This window comes from Dipodomys merriami, unplaced genomic scaffold (genome assembly GCF_024711535.1).
Source record: "Dipodomys merriami isolate MVZ:Mamm:240054 unplaced genomic scaffold, mDipMer1.0.p SCAF_24, whole genome shotgun sequence".
In the NCBI taxonomy this organism is placed as follows: domain Eukaryota; kingdom Metazoa; phylum Chordata; class Mammalia; order Rodentia; family Heteromyidae; genus Dipodomys; species Dipodomys merriami.
This window is the reverse complement of record NW_027203826.1, coordinates 20081312-20109180: the sequence shown is the minus strand read 5'-3', so window position 1 is coordinate 20109180 and position 27869 is coordinate 20081312. Positions and strand designations below refer to the sequence as shown.

The window sequence follows — 27869 nt, the reverse complement described above, 5'->3', positions numbered from 1 at the left end:
GCCTGGCTGGGTGCCAATGGCTCACCTACTCAGAAGGCCAAGATCTGAGAACCGAGGTTCAAAGGCAGCTGGGTAGGATGGTACAGGAGACTCTAATCTCCAATTAACCACCAAAACCCCCAAAGAGGAGCTGTGGTTCAAGAAGAAAGCACTAGCCTTGAATAAAAAAGCAAAGAGAGGGCTGGAAAGGTGGCTCAGTGGTAGAGCACTTGCCTTGCATGCTCGAGGCCCTGGGTTCGATTTCTCGGACCACATAAGAAAAAAGCCAGAAGTGGCGCTGTGGCTCAAGTGGTAGAGCGCTAGCCTTGAGCTGAAGAGCTGAGGGACAGCGCCCAGGCCCAGAGTTCAGGCCCCACGACCGGACCCCCCGCCCCCCAAAAAAAGCTAAGAGATAGAGCCCAGGCTCTGAGTTCAAGCCCCAGTACTGGCACCAAAAAAAGGGAAGGAAGGAAGGAAGGGGAAGGGAAGGAAAGGGAAGGGAAGAAGGAAAGGAAAGGAGGGAGGGAGGGAGGGAGGGAAGGAAAGGAAAGGAAAGGAAAGGGAGGAGGAAAGAGAAGAGGAAGGAAGGAGGGAAAGAAGGGAGGAAGGAGGGAAGGAAGGAAGGAAGGCAGGCAGGCAGGCAGGCAAGCCTGTTGATGTGGATGCCTGTAGTTCTAGCCTTTGGGAGACTGAAACAGAAAGAATGCAAGTTCAAAGCAAACTTGAGCAACCTAGCAAGACCCCTGTCTCAAACAAATAAGCCAAAACAGTTAATACTATAGGGTAGATTATTCTAGGGATTTTTTTCAAAGCTGTATGTGTACACATTTTCTTTTCTTTATAGAAACATTTTAAAGAGTCATTCAGTGGTACTTTTTTTGTAGCCTGCTTGCTCAGCAGTATTATTAATGTGTGTGCACAGTACTCTCCATGTTCTAGGATGTAACTTTCCCCATTGTTAAATGTTTAGATTGCTTCCAAGTTTTCACTCATGCAGAATGCTGCAGTGGACATTATTGACTTCAGATTTTCATCCAGCCATGATTATTTCCTTTAGGTAAACGCTTGGAGTGGCTGAATCCTTGATATTTAAGACTAGTTCATGTTGCCAAATTGCCAAATAGAGAGGTCATTCTTTTTTGGTCAGTCGTGGGGCTTGAACTCTTGGCTTGGGCGCTGTCCTGGCGCTCTTCAGCACAAGGCCAGCGCTCTACCGCTTTGAGCCACTGAGCCACTTCCAGTTTTCTAGTGATTTTTATTGGAGATAAGAGTCTCACGGACTTCCTGCCCAGGCTGGCTTTGAACTGGGATCCTCAGGTCTCAGCCTCCTGAGTAGCTAGGATTACAGAGCCAACGGCACCCAGCTGAGAGGTCATTCTTATACACATTTCTTATCCACACTTCCACTAGTGTGGGCTTGTGACCGTGTCCTACACCCTTGCCAAAAGCCACATGATTTCATCTTGACCAACTTGTGTTCAAAAAGGATGTCATCTTGCTTTAATCTAAAAAGTCACCAAGTGCCAGATACTGGTAGCTCATGTTTGTATTCCCAGCTACTAAGGAGGTTGAGATCTGAGGATCAAGGTTCAAAGTCAGCCTGGGCAGGTAAATCTAAGAGCCAGGGAAAAAAAGCCAGAAGTGGAAGTGTGGCTCAAGTGGTAGAACACCAGCCTTGAACAACAAAACCAAGCAAGAATGTAAGGTCCTGAGTTCAAGCCCCAGTACAGTAATGAAAAATATATAACTAAATAAAATTAAAAAGCCACCTAGCACCTAACCATCTTAAAAGGCCCTTAGAACTACCCAGGAACCTAACGAAGTGTGTGCCTTCCCAGCGTCTCTGACAGCCCTCCTCTTCCAAAGACTGACAGCAGCAGCAGGGGCTCAGGTCTCCCACAGGTAGACACAGAGCCAGGTACAGTTTGGCAAAGGGTCCTTTTCAGCTCAAAGGAAGAACACCTCCACGTCCAGCTTAACTGCAGGCCTGAATGCACAGACCTGCCTGTGAACCAAGCGGGCAGGCCCAATAGCAGATCCCAACTCCTGTGCTTCCCACAAGGCCTTGTGCGCAGGAGCACCATGCACTTCTCAGTTCAGTCTCTTGGAATTTCACTACAAGCACAGCACATACCCGCCTAAACCCTGTGACATCATCCTGTGGCTTAATCCTTGAGGTAATGAAATAAGGCGAATACACATATTATCCCCATTTCAAAACTGGGTTCAGAGAGATTGGGTAATTTGCACAAGGAAAATGAGGATTTAAGTTCAGACTTCAGGCCCCTGAGTGCTTCCAAGGTCACCCTTCCCATCTGGAGTTCTATAGTTTCTCAGCTCAAGTGCTCTCTCCTGGCTCTCATGGGTTTGTGTGAGATTCAGGGCCGTTTCCTGAGGGTGTAGCTGTGTATGGATCTGGCTGGGGGGAAGGGTGTGAAGTTGCAGGGCTCAGCTGTGGTTCCCCACCACCAGCTCTGCCTGCATGTTGGCCACAGGAGCCTAATGCCAGGAAAAAAAGACTCTTCCTAACCATGGCAGATGAAGAAAGATGAATTAGATAAAGTCCATTAGGCCAAGCTTGACATCCTTTGACATACAAAGCAGCATCATAATAACGTTTGCAATGAGATTATTTCAAAAGCATTAAGCCACCGAGAAACAAGGGTTTATCAAACTCAAAGCAGACTCTTCCAAGTGCCTAAGCAATCTCTTTAGCCCAATGCTCTTCTTAATTTATAATAAAGAGACTAAAGCTATTTAGCTGAGCTATTAGGCCTTTGCGCAAGGAGAGCTCACCCTAGACACTTCTATTTTGAGACTCGCTTGTTCTAAAATTGACATAAATAACAGATGGAAGTACCAGTGTGCATGTATTCATTCCATTGCTTTGTTTAGCACGCTGGTCCCAGGACCAGGCATGAAAGATACAGAACTAAACAACACAGCCTCTGCCCCACCTCCCAGAGAATCCCTTTACCCACAGTCTTGTGCGACTAAATAGGCCTGTAATCAAGTAACTCCAGCCTCACCTCCCCTCCCCGCCCCCAGCAGTTCTAATAGAAGATTCGAAGCACCTGCTTGCTACACAGGTGGGTGAGAGCAGAAGCTCTCACAGGAGCTTTGCACACGATATAGGCGGGGCATGAACACCGCCAGGTCTAGAGGATCCACTCTGCCCCAGAGTGCCAGGCTTTGTCCTGCGCAGATGTGCTTCCTGGAGCCTAGAGTCATGGCAGGGAGGAGGAGGGCCTGACTACAAAAAGATGGAGCCCAGGGAGGGCTCTGTGCAGGGCCCCAGGGGAGAGGTAGTAAAAAGGCACAGTGGTTGTGCTAGCAGCTTCTTGGTTCCATGGGTCAGGGGGCCTCCAGGGGCCTGGATGGCACTGAGGGCAGCCAGGCTCAGGACGCACTGCTCCCAAGGTCCTCCTGCCCAGAGATATTAGAGATTGTTAGGGACAAGTTATTGGATGGGCTCTCTAGGCTGTAAAAATCCTCTGCAGCTATGAGTGATGTATCTCTCAGGGTTTCTTCCCAAAGTCATTTTGTCCACCAGCCTCTAATCACTTTTTCTTGATGTTAATCAGTGGGGTTTGACCTTCAGTCTTGCACATCTCTGTTTCCCTGGCCAAGGCAGGGAAGCATTTTGAAAATAAATAATCTTCCCTTCCTTCCTCCCACCCACTCACCTGCTCCTAGATGAGGTAAATCCAAATGAAATTCATCTGGTTTGAAATGAAATGTTTAGTTCCTATCCATGTGAATTCTCCAGAGTCCATTTACCTTCTCCCACAGGAGTATCCTTGACCTGCACCTTACAGGGAAAGCCTACTCTGGCCCATACCTACTCTGCCTCCCAGCTGGTAATGCCAGATACTTGAGTGGTAGAGATCAAGAGGATCATGATTGGAGGCCCATCTAGGCAAAAAAGTTAGTGGGACCCCCATCTCAAGCAGTAACCTAAGTGTGGTGGTTCATGTCTATAATCCCAGCTATGCATAAGGGGAATTATATAAAGGGAATTATGGTCCAAGCCAGCTGAGGAAAGCCTCAAGACTCTACATGGAAACTAACAAAAGAGCAGAAAGGCACAATGCCTGTGTGCATCTGGTCATACAAAATAATATTTATCAGAATGAACTCCAGGAAATGAAAACAAGAGGGTATTTTTTTCTCTTTTGCTGTTTTTGTTTTCTTTTCTTTTTGTTCTGTTTGTTCATTTATATGTATTTGGAGGATGAGAAATGGAGACAAGGACTGAAAAAATGCAGCCTTGGTTCTGACTGGACACTCTGTTGAAAATGAACTATATAACTCACGACCTGACTTACATAACTGTAACCCCACTGCACATCACCTTCATAATAACAATAAAAGATTTTTGAAAAACAAAAGCAAAAAAAGACAGTGGCCTGGGCTCAAGTGGTAGAGTACCTGCCTGCCAAGCATGAAGCCCTATATTCACACACACACACACACACACACACACACACACACACACACACACACACACACACACACACATACACACACACACACATATACACACAATCCACAGCTTGAAATAAGTCTCCAAATACATTCCCAGGATAGCAGAGAGAAGATGAGGCTCTTCTTTCTTTCTATCATCCTTTCTGCCTTCCTCCATTTTAGATCACTGTTAGGGGCTAGATCTTCAGGCAGCCAGTAGTAAGATGACTGTCCCCATGCTACAGAATGAAAACCTCCATGCCGGAGTCACAGGCCGTCTCCGCAGCTTCCCTCTGCTGACATGCAGGCTCGTGGATTTTTCTGCCTGCATTGACCTGGCACCATGATCCTTTCCGTCTCAGACTCCCACATGGTCTAGGGTGACAGGTGCATGCTACTGCACACAGCTCTGGATTGAGAAGTAGGTCTTGAGAACTTTTCAGTCCTACCTGGCCTCAAACCTCAACCCTCCTGTTCTCAGCCTCTGGGTATCTAGGATTAGATGGTGTGAGCCACTATCTCTTAACTCCGAATCCATATCTTAACCCAACACTGCACAGCCCTTCTTTCATGTACTTGCAGAAACACGCTAGATGATGGTTGATCAAACAGCCTGAGCTACACAGTGAGATCCTTGCCTCTGTCTTAAAAAAAATTAACAAGCCAGGTACTGGTGTTCTGACCTGTAACCCTAACTACTCTTTGAAACCAGCCTGTTCAGAATAACTTGAGAGATTTATCTCCAATTAACCAGCAAAAAGCCAGAAGTGGGTGTGTACACATGAGTGTACACTGCTGGTGCAGTGTTTCTAGGAGACAGTGAAACCCCAGTTCTAGACTCTGTCAGAGTAAATCTCGAGGGATCCTGATGCGATGGTTCTGGGACCTGTTTCAGTTCCAATTTCACAGCTCACTTTGGTTCAAAGGTCTCAGAATTGGCTTTGATGGAGCTGGTGCTTTTCTGTGACTGTAAATCTAAAAGAAAAGCAAAGTGAATGGAAGGAATGCTTCCCTGGAAGCAAACAAGAGCCCTAGCACTGGCATGGGGACTCTGCTGCCATCCGAAATGACATTGGACATCTAGTCGGAATATAGCATCGTCACACATTGAGCTGCCATTGTTGGCCTAGCTGCCTGAATCAACCCAGGTATTCCTTCTAGCTATGAAGGACAGGTATTATTGGTTTGGTCCTACTCTTAATGCTCATCCATGAGTTAAGAGCCAAGTCCTTGAAGGCGAGCTGGAGGAGACTCCAGCACACGTCCCTTGCAGCTGCATTCAGTGGTCACAGGCGACATTTCCCATGGTGCCAAGAGGTGGCTGCTTGCCAGGACCTGGCTGGAGTCCTGTCTTTGCCTTCACTCTCTGGCCCACACCTGCTTCTGTGCAGCATAAAGATGGCAGCTGTAGCTGCCTGCTCAGCCCTGTGAAGTGAAGGGAGTTTGGGGAAAGACACCCGGTTCCCACCAGCAAAGAATTAGAACCTTGGAGTCCTACATGTTCAAGAACACATCTCCAGTGACTTAAGCCCTCCCTCCAGACCCTCATCTTTCAATAGCACTATGGGGACCAAGCCTTTACACATGGCCTCTGGAGGACACTTGAGATCCCATTGCAGACAGGTCCTGCCATCAAAGGAATTTAAGTCTAGCAAGGGATTCAGACAGATTGCCTGGAAGGGAAAGCTGAGTAACAGAGAGATTCTAAAGGGCCACTGACATCCAAGTGATGCTGTATAAAATAGGAAGGCAATACTAAGAAATTGGGGCTGGGCACTAGTGGCTCATGACTGTAATCCCAGCTACTCAGGAGGCTGAGATCTGAGGATTGCAGCTCCAAAGCTAGCCTGGGCAGGAAAGTCCATGAGACTCTTTATAAACTACTCAGAAAAAGCCAGTAGCTCAAGTGGTAGAGAGCTATCCTTGAGCACAAAGAGGCTCAGAGACAGAGCCTAGGCTCTAAGTCCTAGGGGTGGGAGGGGGGGGGAAGGTGGGAAAAGAAAAGAAATTGGGATCTAAAAAGGCTGAGTACCTCTATCCCAAGTCCCACTAAGCCATGAATCTTACTCGAGCCTCCTATCTCTGAGGTCCGGCACAGTCTTCATGAAGACATGTGCCCATAACACCACCAGCAGCAACCCAGAAAGCAGTGTGAAATATGCTAGAGAGAAGCACTTGGCGAGGTGGTGAGAGGTGGGTGGGAAAAGAGGAGATTATCAGAATGATGAGAATTAGTGAAAAAACAATGGGAAATTCAAGATTCATGGGACAAAAAGAAATTCAGAAATTTTTATTTTAAAACACATGGGCTGGGAGTGTAAACTTGTTCAACCACTTTGGAAAGTAGTATGGAGGTTCCTCAGAAGACTCCACATAGAGCTCCCCTATGACCCAGCAATCCCACTTTGGGGCATAAATTTATCTGAATGATCACAAACAAGACCATACTAAAGCTACCAGCACAACTATGTTTATTGCAGTATTATTTACCATAGCTAAGATATGGAACCAACCCAGATGCCCCTCAATAGATGAATGGGTCAAGAAAATGTGATATAAATAAATATATATATATATATATATATATATATATATATATATATATATATATATTCATTCTAAGCCTCCATCAGAAAGACTGACATTGTTAGGAAATGGAAAGACTTGGAAAAAATTATATTAAGTGAAGTAAGCCAGGCCCAAAGAAACATAGGTCCCATGGTTTCCCTTATTTGCAATAACTAGTACATGTGTATGACAAGCAGAAAAAGCCAAAAGCTATGTACATATGACCAGATAAGATGATGTTAAGAGAAATGAACCCCAAGATAGGGACACAAAGATCTCTTTTCTTTCTTGCTATTGTTTCTAAAGTATTTATAATGAACCATGTGATATCTTTGTTTCTTTGTATGTTCCTCCCCCACGGTATAACCCCTGTTTTTACTGTATTTAATGTCAGTGCCCTGCATCTTGTATATACACTTCTGTAATTTGGGGGAAGGGAAAAAACAAAATGCTTAAATAGGGATACAGGTTGACCCATTGTAACAATCAGATGTACAAGACACTATGTTGAAAGCGAACTTTACAATTACAATTTAGGCAGGGGGGGTGGGAGGGAAGGGATGGTAGGGGAAAACAAAGAAGGAGGCAACAATGCTCAATAGGAAATGTGCTCATTACCTTGTTCATGTAACTGTAACCCCTCTGTACGTCATTTTTACAGTAAAAAATGTACAAAAAAGAATTTTACTACATGGTAAAAAACATTTGAACATAAATGGAATTATAAGGTAAAAAAAAAAACCACATGGGCTGGGAATGTGGCATAGTGGTGGAGTGTTTGCCTATCATGCATGAAGCCCTGGATTGGATTCCTCAGTACCACATACACAGAAAATGCCAGAAGTGGCGCTGTGGCTCAAGTGGTAGAATGCTATCCTTGAGCAAATCAAGTTCGGACAGTGCCCAGACCTTGAGTTCAAGCCCAGGACTGACAAAAAAAAATTAAGAAATAATGTTAAAAACAGGGGAAAAACCAGTCGTAATTTTCCTATATCACACCCAAGTTAGCTGTTCCTTCATTCCACCATTAACATTTAATTCTTTGCCTGATTGTCATCTTTTTATTTTTATTTTTTTGGTTGGTTGTGGGGCCTGAACTCTGGGCCTGTGTGCTGTCCCTCAGTTTTCAGCTCAAGGTTAGCGCTCTACCACTTGAGCTACAGTGCCACTTTCGGCCTTTTCTGCTTATGTGGTGCTGAGGAATCGAACCCAAGGACTCATGCATGCAAGGCAAGCGCGCTACCACTGAGCCACCTTCCTAGCCCTTGTCATCATATTTTATGGGAATTTGTGTCCAAGTTTATCCACTTAACCATTTTTCTACCAGACACTGGTAGCTCCCACTTGTAATCCTAGCTCCTCAGGAGGCTGAGATCTAAGAATTGCCATTCAAAGCCAGTCCAGGCAGAAAAGTCCATGAGATTCTTATCTCCAATTAACCACCAGAAAATGGAAAGAGGCACTGTAGCTCAAGTGGTAGAGTGTTTGCCTTGAGTTGAAGAGCTGAGGGATAGTGCCCAAGTCCAGAGTTCAAGCCCATGACCAACAACATAAAACAAAACCAAACACATTTTTCCTCTCATGATGAATTCCTTGTAATCATAACTTACAGTGAGTCACAGAACACCTATATTATGCATCAATGTTTTCCCTATCAAATATTTAGCTTTTCTTTTTCTGCTACAAATACTATAGTGAGCCCTCCTTTTTTCTGATACTAACATTTTCCTTATTTGGGATCATTTCCTGAAATAGGAATATTGAATCTTAATTTAGGTTAGGTGTTCATCTCATGCATGATTTTTAATATCAGTGGAATCTTACTCTACTCCATTCTCTCAAGCAATGGCGTTCTGTTCCATGGAAGAACTTTAATTCATTTATCTAGTTGTCTGCTGGTGAATGTTTATTAAAATCTGGCGATTACAGTCATGCTCTGCAGAATGACATTCCGGCCAATTGTAGCCCAGGTATATATGGTGGTGGTCCCATAAAATTATAAAGGAATTGGACACCCAGTGACACTGGCCATTCTAGTATCATAGTGAAACTCATCACTCACGTGCTCAAGATAGGGCTGGTAAAAATGAACTATTGTCATACAAAAGTACAGCACAGCCAGGGGTCAGTGACTCAATCCTGTAATCCTAGCTATGCTGGAAGCTGAGATCTGAGAATTGCCTTTCACAGCCAGCCTCAACAGATAAATCCAAGAGACTCTTATGTCTACTCAAAAAGTTGGAACTGGAGGCATGAGAGAGAGAGAGAGAGAGAGAGAGAGAGAGAGAATGAGAATCTTTTTTCCCATATATTTCTACTTCCAAGATGTTCTGCAACTGTGTCTCATACTGGTTGCCTAAGATCCCCTCTGCTGTCATTGTCTAAGCCCAGACCTTGCTAACCTCCATCAATCCAAACAGCGTGGTACCCCCAATTTACCTCCTAGCCTATAGTGTCCAGGCCAGAAGATGAGCAGGTAGATATAACTGAGCAAAAGCAGAAGAGAGGAAAGACTGTACCACTGTATCTTACCCTGAGATGCTTTCCTGCTCTAAGAAGGAAATGTGAAGGGCTCTCTTGTTAGCCCTGCTCACCTGTTCTCTAGAGCACAGGTTTACTTGGATCTACCTGTTCTGAAGCTTTCCTCATGGGTATGGAAGGGTTAGAAGCTTCAGATTAGGATCAGCGCAAGTCTTCCCCATGCAGGCTACCCTTATCCAGTACAAAGTGACCAAGGTTCTATTCTTAAGAGATAGAGATGGGGCTGGGAAGTTGGCTCAGTGGTAGAGCGCTTGCCTTGCATGCCTGAGGACCTGGGTTTGATTCCTCAGCACCACATAAGCAAAAAGAAAAAAGCCGGAAGTGGCGCTGTGGCTCAAGTGGTAGGGCACTAGCTTTGAGCTGAAGAGCTGAGGGACAGCGCTCAGGCCCAGAGTTCAGGCCCCACAACTGGACCAAAAAAAAAAAAAAAAAGAGCTAGAGATGTCCCTCGAGCTATCGAGCACCTGCCTGGCAAGTAAGAAGCTCTAAGTTCCAAGTCCCAGTAAAATAGACACAGACAGACAGACAGACAGTCACACACACACACACACACACACACACACACACACACACACACACACACACACACACACACACACACACGATTCAGCCAGAGAAATGAGAGTATATAATCCAGAAAGAAAGAAAATAGGTTGAGAGAGGAACAATAAATTCAAGAAATCTATACTTCAGAACTATGTACTGAATAGTTGAAAACTGCTAAGAGGCTTTAAGTGCGCTCACTGTCCACTCACAGTTCGAGAGCCTTATGACCACTGGCCTGGCTACAGCTGTGCTGCCCACGCTTGGTCCCTGGCCACCAAGACCAACACTAAGCTGAGTTGCATATGATTCTCACAGATGCAGGGACCTGTACAACATCTCAGGAGGAAAGCAGGTGTGGCTGGTACTCACTTCCAAGCTGGATATGATGTGATTGAATCTCAAGTGTATCTTGCTGGCCCACAGATTTATGTAGTGTCAGCCTAGTTTAGAGGCTCCATCGGTGAGCTCTGGCCTGTTTGGGTGGGGGTGAGGCTCAGTCTCACTTGCTGTAGTAGGTCTGACCCTGGGGTCCTAGACAAAGCCTTAGAAGATTTGTTCTTCAGAGGGTGAAATCCTGCTCCCTGATCTGTTACCTGGGGCTCAGGAAAAGGTGGGGGAAGCCCTCAGCTCAGCCGAAGGCAGCACCAATGGCTCCTGCTGACGTAGGGGTAGGTCTCTAGGGCTCTATCCAAAACCAGCTTCACTGTGGCAGATCTAAGACCTAGAATTCATTCCCTCTCCCTCCACCAAGAGGAAGAACTAAATCTCCAGGCTGGACTAGTTTGAAGTTAGCATTTAGGATAGTGTTGGCCACTATTTCCTTCCTGCCTTCTTTCATACAACTTTTCATTTCACCATACTAAAAGTGAACACGGGGTCTTGTTCAGTTTCCTTAGTTCTTGCGAAAGTTGTTTGGTGGGTGACTAATTGTTCGATTTTTGGGGGGAGATGTCACCACAGGGTCTTTCATCACCATCTTGCTCCTCTTCCTCATCTCTTGTAGATTTTAGAGTTGCCCCGTGAGTATATCTGAGAGGGACCCCCTTCTCATACAGGGCAGGGCTTCATAGGGCATCTGTGCAGCTACAGTTATTGCTGATCACCAACTCTTCAGACCTCCCTCTGAAAGTCAGCCTGAGGGTTGCAGTTCAGGAGGAGAGGAAACAAGGAAAAAGCAGTTCCTGCTAACCTGCTGGCTCAGTTTCACCAGTTAATAAACAATCAGAGAAGGCTTAATGGCATTGGAAGAAATGGAGATCAGCCGGTGCTTGGACTCCACTCAATTAACGTGTTCCTAAGAGGGACAAGCGGGAAGAGGGGGCAGTGGTCATTGGTTATGTGTGCCCGTGCTAGCTGTAGCAGGCATTTCCTGCCAGCATTCACCCAGCAGTGAGGTGGAAGTGGCGCTGTGGCTCAAGTGGTAGAGCGCTAGCCTTGAGCAGAAGAGCTGAGGGACAGCGCCCAGGCCCAGAGTTCAGGCCCCACGACCAGACCTAAAAAAAAAAAAAAAAAAGAATCTCATGGATTTTTCCTTCCTGGGCTGGCTTTGAATGGTGATCCTCAGATCTCAGCCTCCTAAGTAGCTAGGATTACAGGTGTGAGCCACCAGTGCCCAGCCTAAGGAATCTTGAGTGGATGTTTAAGGCACTTGAAGAGAGCCCAGTGATTAGTTTCCTAAATGTCTGGCAGCATCCTGCTTCCCCTCCTCCTTCAACATGGCAGCCTGAACTTGTTCATCCCACTGTCCAGTTGGCATGTCTGGCCTGAGAGAAGACATGATACTGGATCAGAGGAAGGAGGTGCAGCTCCAAGTACTGGAAGAAACTGATTCAAAGAAGAGTGGGAGAAGGGCCCGGAAAGAAGCCATAAAGGGCAGGGTCAGTCATGCAGGCGGCACAACACCAGCACATGGGAATAGATCCAAATAGGGGAGCCTGAAAGAGCTGCTGACCCCGTCGGGCACTGAGCCTCACCGCCCAGGCTTCCTTCCCCGGCTCCTGCCGCAGCACTGGGCACAGGCCTCCAGACAGCACTGGAAGGAAGGAAACAAGGATGGGATCAGATTTGACCTTGCAAGCCTGCCTCCAAATTCTTAGGCTGGGCGTCTCAGAAGCCCACGTAACCACCTAGGACAAGAGGCAACGCACACGATCCTGGGACTATAACTGGGTCCAGCTTCCACTCCGACCTGTGTGTATTCTCAGACTCCGTGTCCAGCTCTCTGACCTTCCCCTCTCTTTTCTGGCAGGGAGCAAACGCCCTGGACCATGACACCGTCCAAACTGCTATCTGCTCAGGCACAACCTGTGTGATCGAGCCTCTGCTCCTCTAGCTGTTTTCACGTGAGTGTAAGCCAAGGCTAAGTCCTCTCCCCTGTGTCCCCCCTGCCCACCCCATTAAGTGACTGGGCTCTGAGTGAGAGGAAGATAGGGAAAGTGGGGAGCTTCAGGAAGTCTTGATCACAAAGGCCAGACTGTAGGGTTAGGAACAAGTTTCTCCCCTTTAGCTGCCCCCTTATCCAAGCTGGCTACTAGTGAGTCATTCTGCCTCATGTCTGCTTGGACCTGGGTGGCAACACAGGACCTTTTCTCAGGAGCACAGTGGACAGTGCATAGGCAGCGAGAATCACAGAAACTCTCCACTCTGGCCCTGCAGTCCTGGCTCAGACCAATGCAGTCTGATGACTTTAGACAAGTCACCAAATGGTCTGGCATTGCAAGAGTCTGGGAACCGATTTTCTGTTTTCTCTAGTTAGAAGCATGTCATAGGCTTCCCCCACGCTGGGAGGGAGGGCAATACACAGGGCTTCACTGCTCAGAGGTGGGGAATCACTTGGAGCCACTTTAAAGCCTGGCCACCTGAAGAGGGAAGGATGCTCTTCAGATGTAAGGAGTTATTGTCATCATTTGCACCTCATTATAAAAAGACGATGAGCTCACCTGACAGCATATGGAGCCACTCACCGTGAGAATTTAAATGCTAAATTATATTAGTCCTCAGTGTGTACCTTCCTGGCTTATGATTTCAAGACCAGACCTTAGTGTCCATGATAACTGTATCTGGTGGGATCTTCTAAATTACTGGGTGCTAACTCAAGTCTTTTTGCTCAAGGCTAGCACTTTGCCACTTTGAGCCATTTCACCACTTCTGGTTTTCTGGTGGTTAACTGGAGATAAGAGTCTCACAGACTTTCCTGCCCAGGCTGGCTTTGAACCATGATCCTCAGATCTCAGCCTCCAGTGTACCTGGCACAATCCTCCTCCTCCTCATCCTCCTTCTCCTTCTCTTTCTCCTCCTCTTCTTCCTCCTCCTCCTTTATATGGTTTGTTTTTTGCTGGCAAAGCAGAGAAATGTTTCATTTTTCTTTTTATAATTTTTAGTTATTGTTATTATGAAAGTGATGTACAGAGGGGTTACAGTTACATACGTCAGGTAATAAGTACATTTCTTTTTGGACAATGTCACTCTCTCCCAGTTTTTTCCTCCCATCTCCACCCACAAGTCATATGGTTTATTTTCAACATAGTGTTTAGTATGTTAATATGGTTTTACGCAAGAAAGGTCAGTTTCCAAAGCAAAGCAGCTGCAAATTGGCACAGTTGGGCTTGAACTTGCACCTTCATAGCCATGGCTCTGCTAAGTTCCATGGTCGCCCATTTCTAGAGCACATCTGCTGGACAGCCTTTCTGGCATGGAAAGAAGGGAGGCCAGAACCAGGAGACGGGGAGGAATGAGGGCACTGTCTTACATGACTTCTCCATGATCCTTTGTCTCCTAAAACAGGCTGAGAACTGTCAGTGGGCTAGGCTCGGATATTCAGTAACGTGGGTCATCTCACTTGGTGAGCTTTTAGCAAATCAGGGAGATTGAAACGACATCATAAAAATCACATAAATCCTCCCCAGCCTCACATTCATCTTCCCTCACCAGAAACCCCCTGGAGCTCCAGAAGCATGGCCTACCATATACCTGAGCAAAGTCAAATCCAAAGTCTTTTACTGGGATGCTCAAGTGTGCAGATGGGATTAGCTGAGCGTTGTTACTTGCTGCCCTCTGGTGGTCAGTTCAAGTCATTATTGCCATGAAAGCATTACAGAATGAAATGACTACCCCAATTTAGTATTATTAACTAAGGGCCTGCTGTATGCCAGACATCTGGTATAATGCTACTAGAGGACAGGGGATTGGGAAACAGCATAACAATTCCTAAATATGAAGGTTTTATAATTTAGTGGAGGAATCAAGATATTCTCAGTGAAAAATTGACTTGCGTCTCACCAAGATAAGATTTGAAAAGTGAAAAGTGGGAAGACAGTACAGTAGTTTCCAGAATTAAGGGATAAGATCATAGATGAAGTAGTCAGGGCCTTGAAGGATGTGCTGGATTTGCATAGATAGAGGGAGAACATTCAGGAACTTCCCTAACTGAAAGCCCAAAAAACCTCCAAAACCCCAGTTCTTTGTCTGGCCTCCAGCTTCTCCAGCTTCATTCCTACCCCAAGCCTGTCTAAGCCTTCCAGATTCCTTACACTTCCTGCTCTCCTAACTCCCATATTCTCCCCTCCCCACCTTGTCTCCTGTGGGATTTAGCTGAGAAAGGACTCCTTCTATGGAACATCTCCCCTATAATTAGCTACCCCCCTCCCCTGTCCCAAGTCCTCTGGTCTGTGCTGGAGTTGTGAGTCTTCCACCGCCTCACAGAGTATGCCAAGTGTGCTTCATCACTAAGCTATAAGACTGATAAGCTAGAAGTCCCAAGAACAGGACTGCCAGATGGGGCAGAGGCTTCACAGAGAACTATGGGAAGCAGGGCAGGAATGATAAGGGTGCAGATGCAAGGAAGTGGGGAAAGGCAATGCCTTCGAAGCAGAGTCTGAAACTTTGTGCCCAGATGGCTGTATCCTGCAGACAGTGCAAGCAGAAGGATGCTGTCGGCACTGATGGACCCAGGGGCGTAATGGAAGATCAAACCATGGTAGGAACAAAGGTGCCCAGAGACAAAGCCAGAGAGGATAGTGGAGGAAGCCATTGTACTAGCAGGCTTGAGATGCAAGGTCTTAACTGACATATTGAACAGATGCCATGAGTCTGGTACCCAGACCAGTCAGTACCAGCAAGAAGAGTGTCACTGGACAGTTGAATCCTCTAGGAGCACCATGGCAGGTAGGTGGTGTCTTGGGATGAGGAGCAAGGTGCCTCTTCCTCTGGGTGAAAGCACAAGGTGCAGAGCTGAGGCTCAGCCTGCATTTGCCCTTTGAGGAACAAACATCCTACAAAGCCCTTCAGAGCAGCCCTGGTGGAACTACACACATAGAGAGCTGAGAGGACCCCTGAGCTCCATTTCAACAGCTTTAGCCTGTTTATATTGAGGTAACAATGGGAAGCGGGACATTTAGGTGAGAAGTAGAGATGACAGTGGGGTGATTAGAGAATACACCATCCTTGGGGCTTTCCATCCAGCCACACTGTTCTCTCAACACTTTTGTTCTTTTTGTTGTCTTGCAGGTCACCATTCCCTTTACTGAACGTAAGTGATCACTGTCATTCATTCATTCTATCCTCCAGATGTCAAGGCCCACTGCCCTGGTCCCTGATCCCATCAGCCTGGAAGGCTGGAAAATCCTTGCCCACTGACCTGCCTGAGGCCTGAGTAGCCTTATACCTATTGCTTGTCTCTGTCCTATTTATTTGGTTCCCTAGGCCAGGACCAATCTCCCCAGCCTGGCCACAGCCATCCATGAGTCAGAATGCTGCTGCCCATTCTCCCTGGACTCACCTCATCTTTGCTTTCCACAGTGGTTTGGGGAAGAGGAGAGATATACCCAAAAGGAGTGTGGGTTTGAGTTTGGGGCCCTCCCCTCCCCCGCCAACACACTTGGGTTTGTGCTCAGGACAGCAGTTTGTGCTTGGGGTAGCAGTAATGGACAGCCTGGGCCCAGCCAAGTTCATCACAGCTTCAGTTCCTCAAATGTCGAGATAATTTGTAGCTACCCCCCAAAATGTGATGGTGAGGATTCACGAGAGCACTCAGGGAGTACGTAGCACGGTGCCGCCCATAGACAAAGCCCTCAGTCCATGGCACTAATTAATCTAGTGTGCCCTGTGTCGAGGAGCCCTAGAAGAGGAGATCAAGAAGGATGCAAAGAGGACTGGGAACATACTCACTTTAAAATGCTCCAATAGCATGCACAAGGCTTCGAAAAGAAAAGAGAAAGACGGGGAGGAGTAGAGGACTGAAAGGAAAGACAGAAAGAACCTTTGATGCTGGACAGAGACAGGGAAGAGAATTGGCACTCTGCCCCCTCTCCCCCAACAAAGTAGTCGTAAGCCTCCTGCCTTGACTTAGAGTTCCTGGCTTCAGGTACCTGAGACCTGGCTTAGGTCCTGAGCAGATGCTCAGTGTTCAGTCAGTCCTTAGGGGCTAGGACCCTCCCAGCTACTGCTACTGTCAGGGCACTCTGCCACCAGCTATGCAGAAGGTATCCTGCCATGACTGCTCACTCGGCACCCATCTTGCAGAGTTTGATGGGGCGTCGGGCGGATGACAGCGGGAACGGTTGTGATCACCGGCGGAATCCTGGCTACTGTGATCCTCCTCTGTATCATTGCAGTCCTGTGCTACTGCAGGCTCCAGGTCAGTCCCTGGGGCCTGGGGCCAGAGGCGGGACGGAAACCAGAGTTCCACTCAGGACTCAGCCCAAAGTCATGGAAGAGGGGCGGGGTGAATCAAGGGCTGGAAGCTGGGGTGGTCAGAAGGGAGCTGTGCATCTCTCCTCACACCTGGTCCCTTTGGAGACACCCAGAGAGTATGTTTGGAAGATGCCCCATCATTGTGTTCACCCTCACAGGACAGGTGGCAAGACCAAGATTTAGGAGTACTTTGACAGCTGCTGCTAACAGCCCCAGTACCATTCTCAGCAGGCTGTGTATCTCCCCCACCCCCCCTTCCCACCCCTCTCAACCAGACTGAGAAAGAAACGGGAAAAAGCAAGGATGAGGTATTGACCTTGCAAAGCTTGAACCACATACTGTGGGGTGTGGCCTCTGGTGTTCAGTTTTAACTCCAGCACCAACAAAGTGTTGCATGGGAACCTGTGCACACTCAAAAGTACACTAAAAAAAATTTTTTTAGGGGCTGGGAAGGTGGCTCAGTGGTAGAATGCTTGCCTCGCATGCATGAGGCCCTGAGTTCCATTCCTCAGTACCACATAAACAGAAAAAGCTGTGGCTCAAGTGGTAGCCTTGAGCTGAACTGCTGAAAGATAGCACCCAGGCCCATAGGTCAAGCCCCATAACCAACAAAAAAAAATTAAATGTAATCATTCTAAAAACATATTTAGCCAGGCGTCGGTGGCTTGCACCTGTACTCCTAGCTACTGAGGAGGCTGAGATCTGAGGATCACAGTTCAAAGCCAGCCCAGGCAGAAAAGTCTGTGAGACTCTTATCTCCAATTATCCACTAGAAAATTGGAAGTGGTGCTGTGGCTCAAGTGGTAGAGCACTCGCCTTGAGCTGAAGAGCACAGGGATAGCACCCAAGCTATCGACATAAATAAATAACATATTTAGGTCCTGAATCTTCTTGAAGGTTCAGAGAGCATGGTTCTACAAAATACTAGCGTTTGTAATACAGGAATCTGCGTGTTTATGGATGTTCTTTACCTTTGAAAACTTTTTCTATATGTAAAATTTCCATTTTAAAATTCCTACTTGATTAATATAAAAATCAGAAATGAAATTCTGTTTCTCTTGTAGAAAAAAAAAGTGCTCTAGGAAGTGGCGCTGTGGCTCAAGTGGTAGAGCGCTCGCCTTGAGCTGAAGAGCTGAGGGACAACGCCCAGGCCCAGAGTTCAAGCCCCACAACCGACAAAAAAAAAAAAAAAAAAAAAAAGTGCTCTAAAGCAGGCACTGGTGGCTCATGCCTATGATCCTAGCTAGTGAAGATGCTGAAATTTGCTGGATGCCAGTGGCTCACATCTGTAATCTGAGCTACTCAGGAGGCTGAGAACTGAGGATCACAGTTCAAAGCCAGCCCAGGCAGAAAAGTCTGTGAGACTCTTATCTCCAAATAACCACTCAAAAGCTACAAGTGGCACTGTGGCTGACAACCTACAAAAAAAAAAAAAAAAAAGATGAAATCTGAGAATCACAATTCAAAGACAGCCTAAGCAGAGAAATCCTCAAACTCTTATGTCCAATTAACCAGCAAAAAGCTAGAAATGGTGATGTGGCCAAGTGGTAGAGCACTGGCCAAAGTCCTGAGTTCCAGGGTCAGTACCTGCATACACACACACATACACACACACACACACACACACACACACACACACACACACACACACACACACACACACACACACACACAGAGTGCACTGGGGCTAGGAGCAGGGAAGCACAGATAATCAACTATTCAGCCATCCCTCTGTCTTCCCCCTAGTATTACTGCTGCAGGAAGAGCACTGTGGAGGATGCAGATGAGGACGAGGAAGAGGAGCACGACTTTCCCACCCATCCCAGAGTGTCTACCTGCAATGCCTGCAGCTCCCAAGCCCTGGACGGCAGATGCAGCCTGGCACCTCTCACTATTGAGCCCTGCAGCCAGCCATGTGGAGCGGCAGCCGGCCACTGCACCACTTGCTCCCCATACCACTCCCCCTTTTACATACGGACGGCTGACATGGTGCCCAATGGGGGTGGAAGCGAGAGGCTCTCCTTTGCTCCCACCTACTACAAAGAGGGGGGACCCCCCTCTCTCAAATTGGCAGCACCCCAGAGTTACCCGGTGACCTGGCCAGGCTCTGGGCGTGAGGCCTTCACCAATCCAAGGGCTATTAGTACAGATGTGTAACCCCGTCCCCCAACCTGCACACACACCATCGCTGCTGCCCTGGCAGGAGCGCTGGACAGCAGACGGCTCTCCAATGGCCCCTCAAAGACCATCTCAGTTTCTCTGGCTTTTCTCGATCCATAGCAGAGGGTTCACCTGGATTCAAGTTACTGAGGAGAACCAAGGCGTGGCCTGGCTCCTACCCCGCGGCTCAGCCGTGGGGCCTGATAGATTGAGTCCTCAGCTTTGCCAGTTTCTGTAGGGACTTCCTGCCCCAGGGTCACCACAACCGTTTCAGGGACCCCGAACCCCTGGCTTTGCTAGGCTGTGCAAAGGAACAACAGAGGAAAGCTAAGAGAAAGTTCTGTAGGCTTCCAGCGTCCTTGGGAGGTGAAGTTGTACCTGTTAGAAAGGGAGATGAAGGTCAAGGAGAGAAGTGAGGACTGGACATCACAGTTTGAGAGGACAGGGAAGGTATGGTAAAGGGACTTTTTCAGGACTTGCTTGCTAAAACTCATCAAGAACCAATTTAAGTCTAGACGTTGGCTATCATAGACAGTATGGTCACTGTAGCTGCTCCAAAGAGATACTGATTACTGAACACAGCTCCACTGTATCTTCCCCTTCCTCCAGTACCATATGAGTGGGCACAGGGGTATTTATGGTGACTGCACCGAGAAGCCACTGTATAACCTGGTCTCCTCCACAATCATTTCACTGCCTCAGGAACCAGACGCCCCCTGCTGGAGAAGCATTCCCTGTCTTTTGTTGTCAGAATTCTAGTAACTTGCCTTGAGCCTGGTCCTCTATGCGGAGCAAGCAGTACATGTGGATGCAATCCTAGGAGGATGCACACACACACACACACACACACACACACACACCACTATCAGGAGCCATGAGAGCTTTGCTACCTTTAGAAGTTGCAGGGTGGAAGGGATATCAACTAAATAGAAACAAATGACCCTCAAGGAGGCAAGAAAGAAAAGACGATTGAAGTGGCCAGTACCACTGGTACAGGACAAGCCTGGAGTCCCCAGGGGGTTATGCTGCCCACCTACATATAATCCTTTAGAGGTCAGGTGCTCTACTTCAACATCCACTTGTCCCATCACTGAGCAGATTTTCTTTATCCCACTAGGAGCAACAGCCCTGACTCCTGAGCACTAGAGGGCTACACAGGATCGGATATGTCTTAAGAACTGGATTCCATGCTTGCGCCCTCCCTTGGCCCTTCCACTCCCAGTCTCATTGCAATGGGCCATTTCTGACCATCTCATTCCAGCCCCATGTCCAAGGCTCACTTCCGGCTCAGAACCCAACTGTGGCCTTATGCTTGCTCTCTCTCTCTCTCTCTCTCTCTCTCTCTCTCTCTCTCTCTCTCTCTCTCTCTCTCTCTCTCTCTCTCTCTCTCTCTCTCTCTCTCTCTCTCTCTTTTGCAAGTATGCCTGATTGAATGCTGCAAAGGTTAGGCAGAGGCAAGACTGGCTTTTCCCTGACCTCTTGGTTTTTGCATTGGACACAGGGCAGGGTGCAATTTCCAGTGTGGGGAGGGAAGGGGAATCGTTGCTTCTCGTCTCACCCGGCCCCAGGACCTTGTATCTTAATTTGGATTTAGCACACACTGGGTTGAAAACCAGAAGTCAGTGTCTAGCCATATTTTGCTTACTGTTCATATATAGAAAGGACCGACCACTTAGCTTCTTGGAGACTCCATTTTCTCCAGGGAAACAAGACATATTCTAAGGGCTCTCTAGTGCGCCATGAAACTAAGGACTTCCTCAAACCTCTGCTGTCCTGGTTGTGCTCCCTGCCCCTCCCCCTCTCCCCCCTCCCCCCAGCCTCCCTCCCCCCCTCCCCTCTCCCCCCCAACCCCCCCTCCCGGCTTTCATCCCAACTTGGAATGGGAGGTAGGTATAGGACTCACCGGCTATCTAATCCTGGGCTTCAGAAAAGATGTTTGTTAAGGAATGAAACCAACAAACAAACGATCCCTTTTTTTTCCTTTTACTACCTTACATTAGCTAGATGGGAGGAAAGATACTGTGATAATTGTACACATTTCCCGCTGGACAATTGATCACAACTCATCTCCTTCCATCATTTTCCCTTCCTCTCTTCCCAAAACAATCTCAACAGCGTTCATAGTTGTATTTTCCATAGCTGCAAACTAAACTTAATATCTACAACCATATTCGTCATCTTTCATCCCATCTTTCAGCCCAGTCTCCTCACACAAAAAAACTCCATGTGTCAGGGAAAAGCAAATATGTCTGTGGACACACACACGTCCCCCAGTGATCTCCAATGGAAGCTGTGTTCTTGTGTCAGGAAGCTACCCCCGGAGGGACAGTGAGATCTTTCTCCTCGTGCAGAGAGGCAGTTTGGATGGCAGCTTTACTGCACCCCACCTCACCATCTGTCTTCATAAGGCCACATGGAACCCCTTGAACCAGCTGCTGGGCCTCACAGCCCTCCCCTCTTCTTGATGACCAGCCCAGTGCCTTGCTCTCCTGCCAGCCCATTCCACAGCCACAGCTTTCCTCACCCAAAACAATACCATCAGCTGACTGCCTCTGAAAGAACCAGGACAACCCAGGTTACTATCACCGGCTTCTTGCCCCTGTTTCTGTTGGGGACTGAGTACAAAGCACCCTCTACCATTGCATTTTCTATAGCTTTCCCAACCTACATGCTGCTAACACACAAGTCAAAATCTGGGTCCAGGGTGTTAGAAAGATGGGTCCACCCTTCCTCATGCAGCCTACATGGCCCAGGGCCCAGACTCAAGATCATCATCTGCCTGCTTCACTGTAGCTGTGAGAGCGCCACCCTGTGGAAGAGGCAGCTCACTGCACCAAACAGCACCTTTGCAGCTGTGGAATCTCTACTATGGGACACTCTTTGTACACTCTTCAGACTGAACCCTGAACAGGAAGAGGAGGAGGAGGGACTGGGGAACATCCAGTCCTCTCTGTCATCTTTCTCCACCTCACGTCACTACTCCTGCTGCAGAATTCTTGTCTTGCATCTTTGATAACTTGGAGTCTCAACCAAGTGAATGTCAAAATAAAGGAGAAATTTGAAATAGAAACCGCCACAGGCTCCTGCATTTTTTCACCCAGGGAATGGGGGCAACCGGGCATGGACTTCAGAGCTAATGCTCCCTTCCAACAGCACAATCTACCCGCTTCCCCTCCTTCTCCTGCCTACAGCTCCACACAGCCCTCCCTCACTGCAGGTGTCGCCGGAGTTACTGGGTTTTGGCAGGGGGCACTGAAGTGTAGTGGCTGTTGTCCCACCTCAGGTGGAAGTGGTCCTGCCCACAATGGGGAGACTCATCAGAGTCAGTGGCTTTACCCTGCCCTGCCCTCACTTTTCAGGCCTGCCATTTCCCCACGTGTGGAGTGCTGAGTCAGATCACAAGCACTCCGAAGGCCTAGGGAGAGTCAACTGTGTCACATAGCAGCCCAGTGTTGCATGGAACACGAGATAAGAGAGTCGGGTAGAGACTGTGAAATGAGTGGTGTGGAATGGGGAATGCAAGGCCCGGAAATAGCTTTGTGCATGAGAGGAAAACTCAAGAGTGAGAGTGTGCGCATGTGCATGCACACAAGACTGTGAAAGAGAGGCTGTTTCCCTACTGTGGGCTATAGCGGTGGTGACCACACAGCTGGGCACCCACAGGGCAGCCTGGAGAGCCTGCCAGGCCCCCGACCCAACACCATGCCTTCCCTGGTGCCAAAGGGAGCAGAGTTTCACCCCCACCACAGGGAGTGAGGTGCCACTGTTTTACTACTGTAGTTCTCCTCTGGCAACAGAAGTCAGACCCTGAGGCAAAGCTTAGCAAGAAACCCACCCACCCCAGCCTCAAACCAACACCCGCCTCACCTCTATTTCTACCTGCCCACTTGATGCCTTGCTAAAGTCGGGCTCCCCATGACACATCAGCCTGGTTTGGGGCTTGATGGAACCCCAGCCCTGGCCAAGCTCTTTTGCCTGGTGGCCTTTGACCTCCCCAATCTCAGCCTCCAGCCACTCTACTGTCCAGGTATGAAAGGGAAGATAGGTGAAGAGGGGGAAACAGTGATCAAGATCTCGGGCCTTCACCCTAACCCTCCACGGCTTCTCTGAGCAACAGAGGTCTGGTGCCCCAGATACCATTGGCTCTACACCTCTAAGTTGCATCATGCCAACCAAAGGGCCCAGATTCATTCCCTGTCATCCTGTCCCTAAGTTTTAGCAGGGACTTCACAGAGAGGAATCTTCTCATCCAGTTTTCTACATTCAAATTTAAAAGAGCTATTCAGAGCTCACTGATTATCTCAAGAAGAAGTTCACAAACGACGAACCTTGTGGAGGACTTGTCGTGATATCAGAGTTAGGCAGAGAGTCAGGATGCACTGAGAAAGATGACTTGGATGTTGTAAGAAATCACATCCTGGATTACTGATGTTGATGGAATGACTTGCGACAGACAGCAGGGGCTTGCTGAATCAGTCCTTAGAGTCCACAGCAAATAACAGCCCCAAGTGTGATTGAGGCTAAAAACTTCCCCACTCCCAACATATAGAAGAGACTGATAGATCATCCATAGCCCAGCTTTCAAAGTTAATAACACATAACCCACTTTTCCAGCACTGATCACCCCCAAATCTGCAGATTTCAATAAAGCATGAGGTCTTGGTACCTCTAACACAGTACCCCCTTTTGAGCCTGTCCACTGTCCAACAAACCTGCTTCTGCTTAAGTCTTTTCCATATCCATCCTTAAATTCTCTGAAGAAATTCTGAACTTTCTGACCCCAGGAATCAGTGACCCAAATCTGGCAACATGTTTTGGGCAAGACATCCTAGGAGACTCAAGAAAACTCCTTTCATTTTCAATCTGGAAAGCAGATCTGATTCCTTATCACGATGGGGGAGACTGTCTTTATAGTTTTACTCTCTAATTCTGGACAATTCTCCTGAAAAACTTGCCCCACAGTGTTGTGAAAGACAAAGGAATTTACTCTTTCTCTTTCCTGTATCTCGGAAGATCAAATCATTGTATACTAGACTGACAAGTTAACAGGGTTAACTTGTAAAGATTGGGGCTTTTTATGCATTATCCATCTGTTGGTTTCTTTTAGTTTTATCTTAACCAGATTTACCTGGAATGTTACATTCTGGAATTTTTAGACACATAGAAGACCAAAGAGAAAAATTCTGTAAAAGCATAGAAATCAAAATCCGCAAAGTTTACATACTATCTATAGCCAAAAGTGGACAGAAAATCTTTTTTGTTTCCTTTTGTCATAAATATAGTTGGATTAGTAAAGACAAGTTAAACCAGGGACTGGTAACTCAAGCCTATAATCCTAGCTACTCAAGCATTTTTAGATAAGAATTTGTATATAAATAAGTTTTTTCCATAAAAGCAAAATATTAATCCAAAATGGAAATAGATACTGTGTAAATAAATTAATAAAAAGCTCTTTAAACTACCCCTTTAAGACTTCCATTTTTTTTGGGTCAGTTGTGGGGCTTGAACTCAGGGCCTGGGCACTGTCTTTGAGCTCTTCAGCTCAAGGGGAGCACTCTACCACTTGAGACACAACGCCACTTCCAGGTTTCTGGTGGTTAATTGGAGATAAAAGTATCATGGACTTTCTTGCCTGGGCTGGCTTTGAACTGTGATCTTCAGATCTCAGCCTCCTGAGTAGCTAGGTGCCCAGCTAAGACCTCCCTTCTTACTTAAAAAAAATGCCAGGACAAAAAGGTACATCTCAGAGTCAGTACCGTGGCTTGTGCTTGTAATCGTAGCTACTCAGAAGTCTGAAATCTGAGAATCTTGGTTCAAAGCTAGCCTGGTCAGGAAACTCCATGAGACTCATTTCTTTGGCTCAAGTGGTAGAGTTCTGGCCTTAAGCCCAGGTCCTGAGTTCAAGCTTCAGCACCAGAAAAACAAGCAAACAAATATATATCACCAATCTCCTCTCCAAAATGACTCTTCTCTCACCACCTCTCCCTGTGGAAGCCTTTGCCATAACCACTTCACTCACTACCTCTCTTCCATAAAGTGCCTGCAGCTGTTTGAAGGACTGTCCATCAACCTGGCATTGCATTTTATCCCAATAATGAAGAAATGAATGAACAAATGAACGAATACATAAACCAACCCAAGAGCACAGTGCCCAGCTTGACTATGTGTTTCTTTCACTGGCTCCCAACTTCAAGGTTTGGGTTGGAATGGGGAAGCAGAAAGCTTCTGGAAGGACTTCCAGCCTTCATCTAAAGCCTGGATTCCTTCGCTTATTCAACCGTCGCTCCACTGGACTTCACTTAGAAATGTGTTGGCTTCACGTGCTGGCTTCTTGGCTACCAGAAAGTGGCTAGGGACTCCAGGTGTTCCAGAAGGGGGTAAAGAAAGAGGAAGGGCAGGAGGGAAGGGGCCCGAGTGTTTGGCCAGGAGGGAAGAGAATGCATTCAATGCAGAGCCATCGGGATCTTCAGGATTAGGAAAGCAAGGGAGAACCGCCTGGAGGGCTGGAAGTGCCAAGACCCTGCAGGGCCGCCTTCCCACTTCCTGAATCGTCCCCCTGAGAAGCCATCAGAGTCCTGGGAGAAGGGCAGGAAGCATCAGCACAGCTGTAAACTAAGCCATGAGTCATAGCAGCCTCAACTTCCCTGACTGTCATGTGGCCCTTTACGTGCCCTCCTTCCAACAAATAGAAACTTCCTAACAAATAAAACCCAGGGTACCTTTTACTATGCAGCTTCCAAAACCTGCTGTAATCCTGGTTGTCTGAAAAGTACTGGCTTTGTTCAACTATTTACCGTGTGATTTGCAGCAGCTTTTCTCTGTGATTCTTGGTTGCTTGGAGGGTGTCTATCCACCGGCTTCTACTGCAAGATGAGTTGAAGCAGCTTAGTGGTGCTCATGGTGGCAAAATTATAAATACAATTCTGGCCCCAACTTGTATAGACTACCAAGCTACCTTCTACTTGCACTGTGGCTGGCAGGAAGCAGACTGCCCACCAAGCGCCACCAACCACCTGTACATTGCTGCCTCCATCTCCATCTATGCCGTGCTGAAAGTGAAGATGCTTCATCAGAGCAAGTTACAGTGCCCTTGCCCAATGGGCCAAAAAGGGCACTTTTTACATGGGAAGAAATAAACCTCATAAGGATGCTCCTCAGCATTTTGGTCATGAGAGTATTTGTTCTGGATCTATCTAAACAAGTCAGGCTTAAATAGAGGCCTGGCTTCACAGTCTGAATCCCTTCTAAACACACAGGCCCAACCAAAGGGAAAGGCCTTGTCTTGAAGACCAATTTATACTGTCACCACAGTAGCAGAAAGTTAAGGAGGCTAAGACTCTAACCAGGCAACAGAATTTGTAACCACCCTCCCACTCTCCTGGATAGAGGGATGGAAAGAAGGTGAAAGGTAGATTTTCTCTAGACTTCCTGATCTCTAAATGCAAGATCACTGAAAAGAGCTACATGCCATTAGAAAAAAAAAGTTCAATACCTAGCCAGGCAGAGGTACACACCTGTAATCCTAGCAACTCAGGAGGCTGAGGTTAGAGTATCTGGGTTCAAACCCAGCCCAAAAGACTATGAGACTCTATGTCTAATTAAGCAGAAAAATGCCAGACTGGCTCAAATAAGAATGCAAACCATGAGTGAACAAGTCAAACAAAAGTACAAGAGCCCTAAGTTCAAGCCCCAATAATAGCACAAAAATAAAGGCTTAAGATTCTGCAAATCTGTGAATAAATAAGTTCAATAAGTATATTCTAACATATATAAGTATATACATACATACATGTGTGTCCATACAGGAAACAGTTTTCATAAGTTTATAAAGGATGATATTTTCTTTTTTCTCTCTGCTACTCTCTCCCCACCCCACCTCACCCCCAGTAAAAATAAATTAATTTTAATGAAAACACGGCAACATCTAGAAATAATTCTGTCCTGGGACAGGAATTATCATGGTATAGACTGGATGTATGTTGATAGTTTGTTGTTTTCTTCCTAGGTTACTGAAGTGAATGTGGAAACTGAGCTGCAAACATGCAGGCATTCTTGACACATTTTCCATAAAATGTCTAATGTTGCTCCAAGGCAGCTTTGAGATAGTCACAGCTGTAAAAAGTAGTCTTGGCTGGTTATCTTAGCAGACTCCTCAAGTAAGCTACATTCCTCATCTCTCCCAGCCATATCTCTGCCTTGGAATAAACACCCTTAAGGCCTTCAAATGCTTTAACTCTGTGTTTTTGAAACTGTAAGTCACAGTCTATAGTTCTAAAAGACATGGATTTCAATCAGCACTACAAAGAAGCTATAGAGAATAAAGCAAACTATGAAAATAATTTGAACTTAAATTTTAGAATTAAAAAAATGAGAAAGGGCAGTTTAATGAATAATAAATGCTTCTATAACCACTACCCAAGTGAAGAAAAGAATGTTGCCAGCCGTTTCCTGTTTTTCTCTCTAACATTAGGAAATGTCTATTTCCTAATCTAATGACAATTCCTAGTTATTTTTCCCCGTTGAGGATCTAACCCAGAGCCTAATATATGATAGGCAAGCATTCTACCAAGCATTACATCCCTACCTCTTACTCAGATCGTGGGGAGAGGGGAGACTGGGGAAGGAACCCAGGACCTGAAGTATGCTAGGCAAACACTACACTTTGAGATATGCCCCTACCCTTTTGTTTGTATTTCATTTTGAGATAGGAAGATCTCATTAACTTCCCCTGACCTGGCCTCAATCCTGTGATCTTCCTGCTACTACTTCCCAAGAAACTGTAATTACCGACATGTCTTACCATGCTTGGCTCTGATCATTTTTTTAAAAAAAAAACTATTCTAAGTTATCTTTAGTCTTTACTTATACAGGCTGCTTCACTTGCTTTTATTTAAAAGAGTAATACTACTTGAGGCATA

At 46.8% G+C, this 27869-nt stretch overlaps 1 protein-coding gene and 1 long non-coding RNA gene across 3 annotated transcripts in view; one reads left to right on the top strand and one right to left on the bottom strand.

Annotated features, from left to right (window-relative positions):
- The window catches only part of LOC138835795 (protein FAM163A), a 66559-nt gene extending 46268 nt beyond the window's left edge, over nucleotides 1-20291 (top strand). Inside the window, exons 2-5 of the mRNA XM_070034363.1 lie at nucleotides 12350-12443; nucleotides 15607-15628; nucleotides 16621-16735; nucleotides 18538-20291. Of these exons, the coding sequence (XP_069890464.1) occupies nucleotides 16643-16735; nucleotides 18538-18948 (504 nt within the window). The 5' untranslated portion in view covers nucleotides 12350-12443; nucleotides 15607-15628; nucleotides 16621-16642 and the 3' untranslated portion in view covers nucleotides 18949-20291. The remainder of the gene's footprint in view (nucleotides 1-12349; nucleotides 12444-15606; nucleotides 15629-16620; nucleotides 16736-18537) is intronic.
- The window catches only part of LOC138835797 (uncharacterized), a 33459-nt gene that overhangs the window by 2418 nt on the left and 3172 nt on the right, over nucleotides 1-27869 (bottom strand). For both annotated transcript variants that reach the window (XR_011374725.1, XR_011374726.1), the window contains exon 2: nucleotides 25746-25814. This is a non-coding gene — a long non-coding RNA (uncharacterized lncRNA). The remainder of the gene's footprint in view (nucleotides 1-25745; nucleotides 25815-27869) is intronic.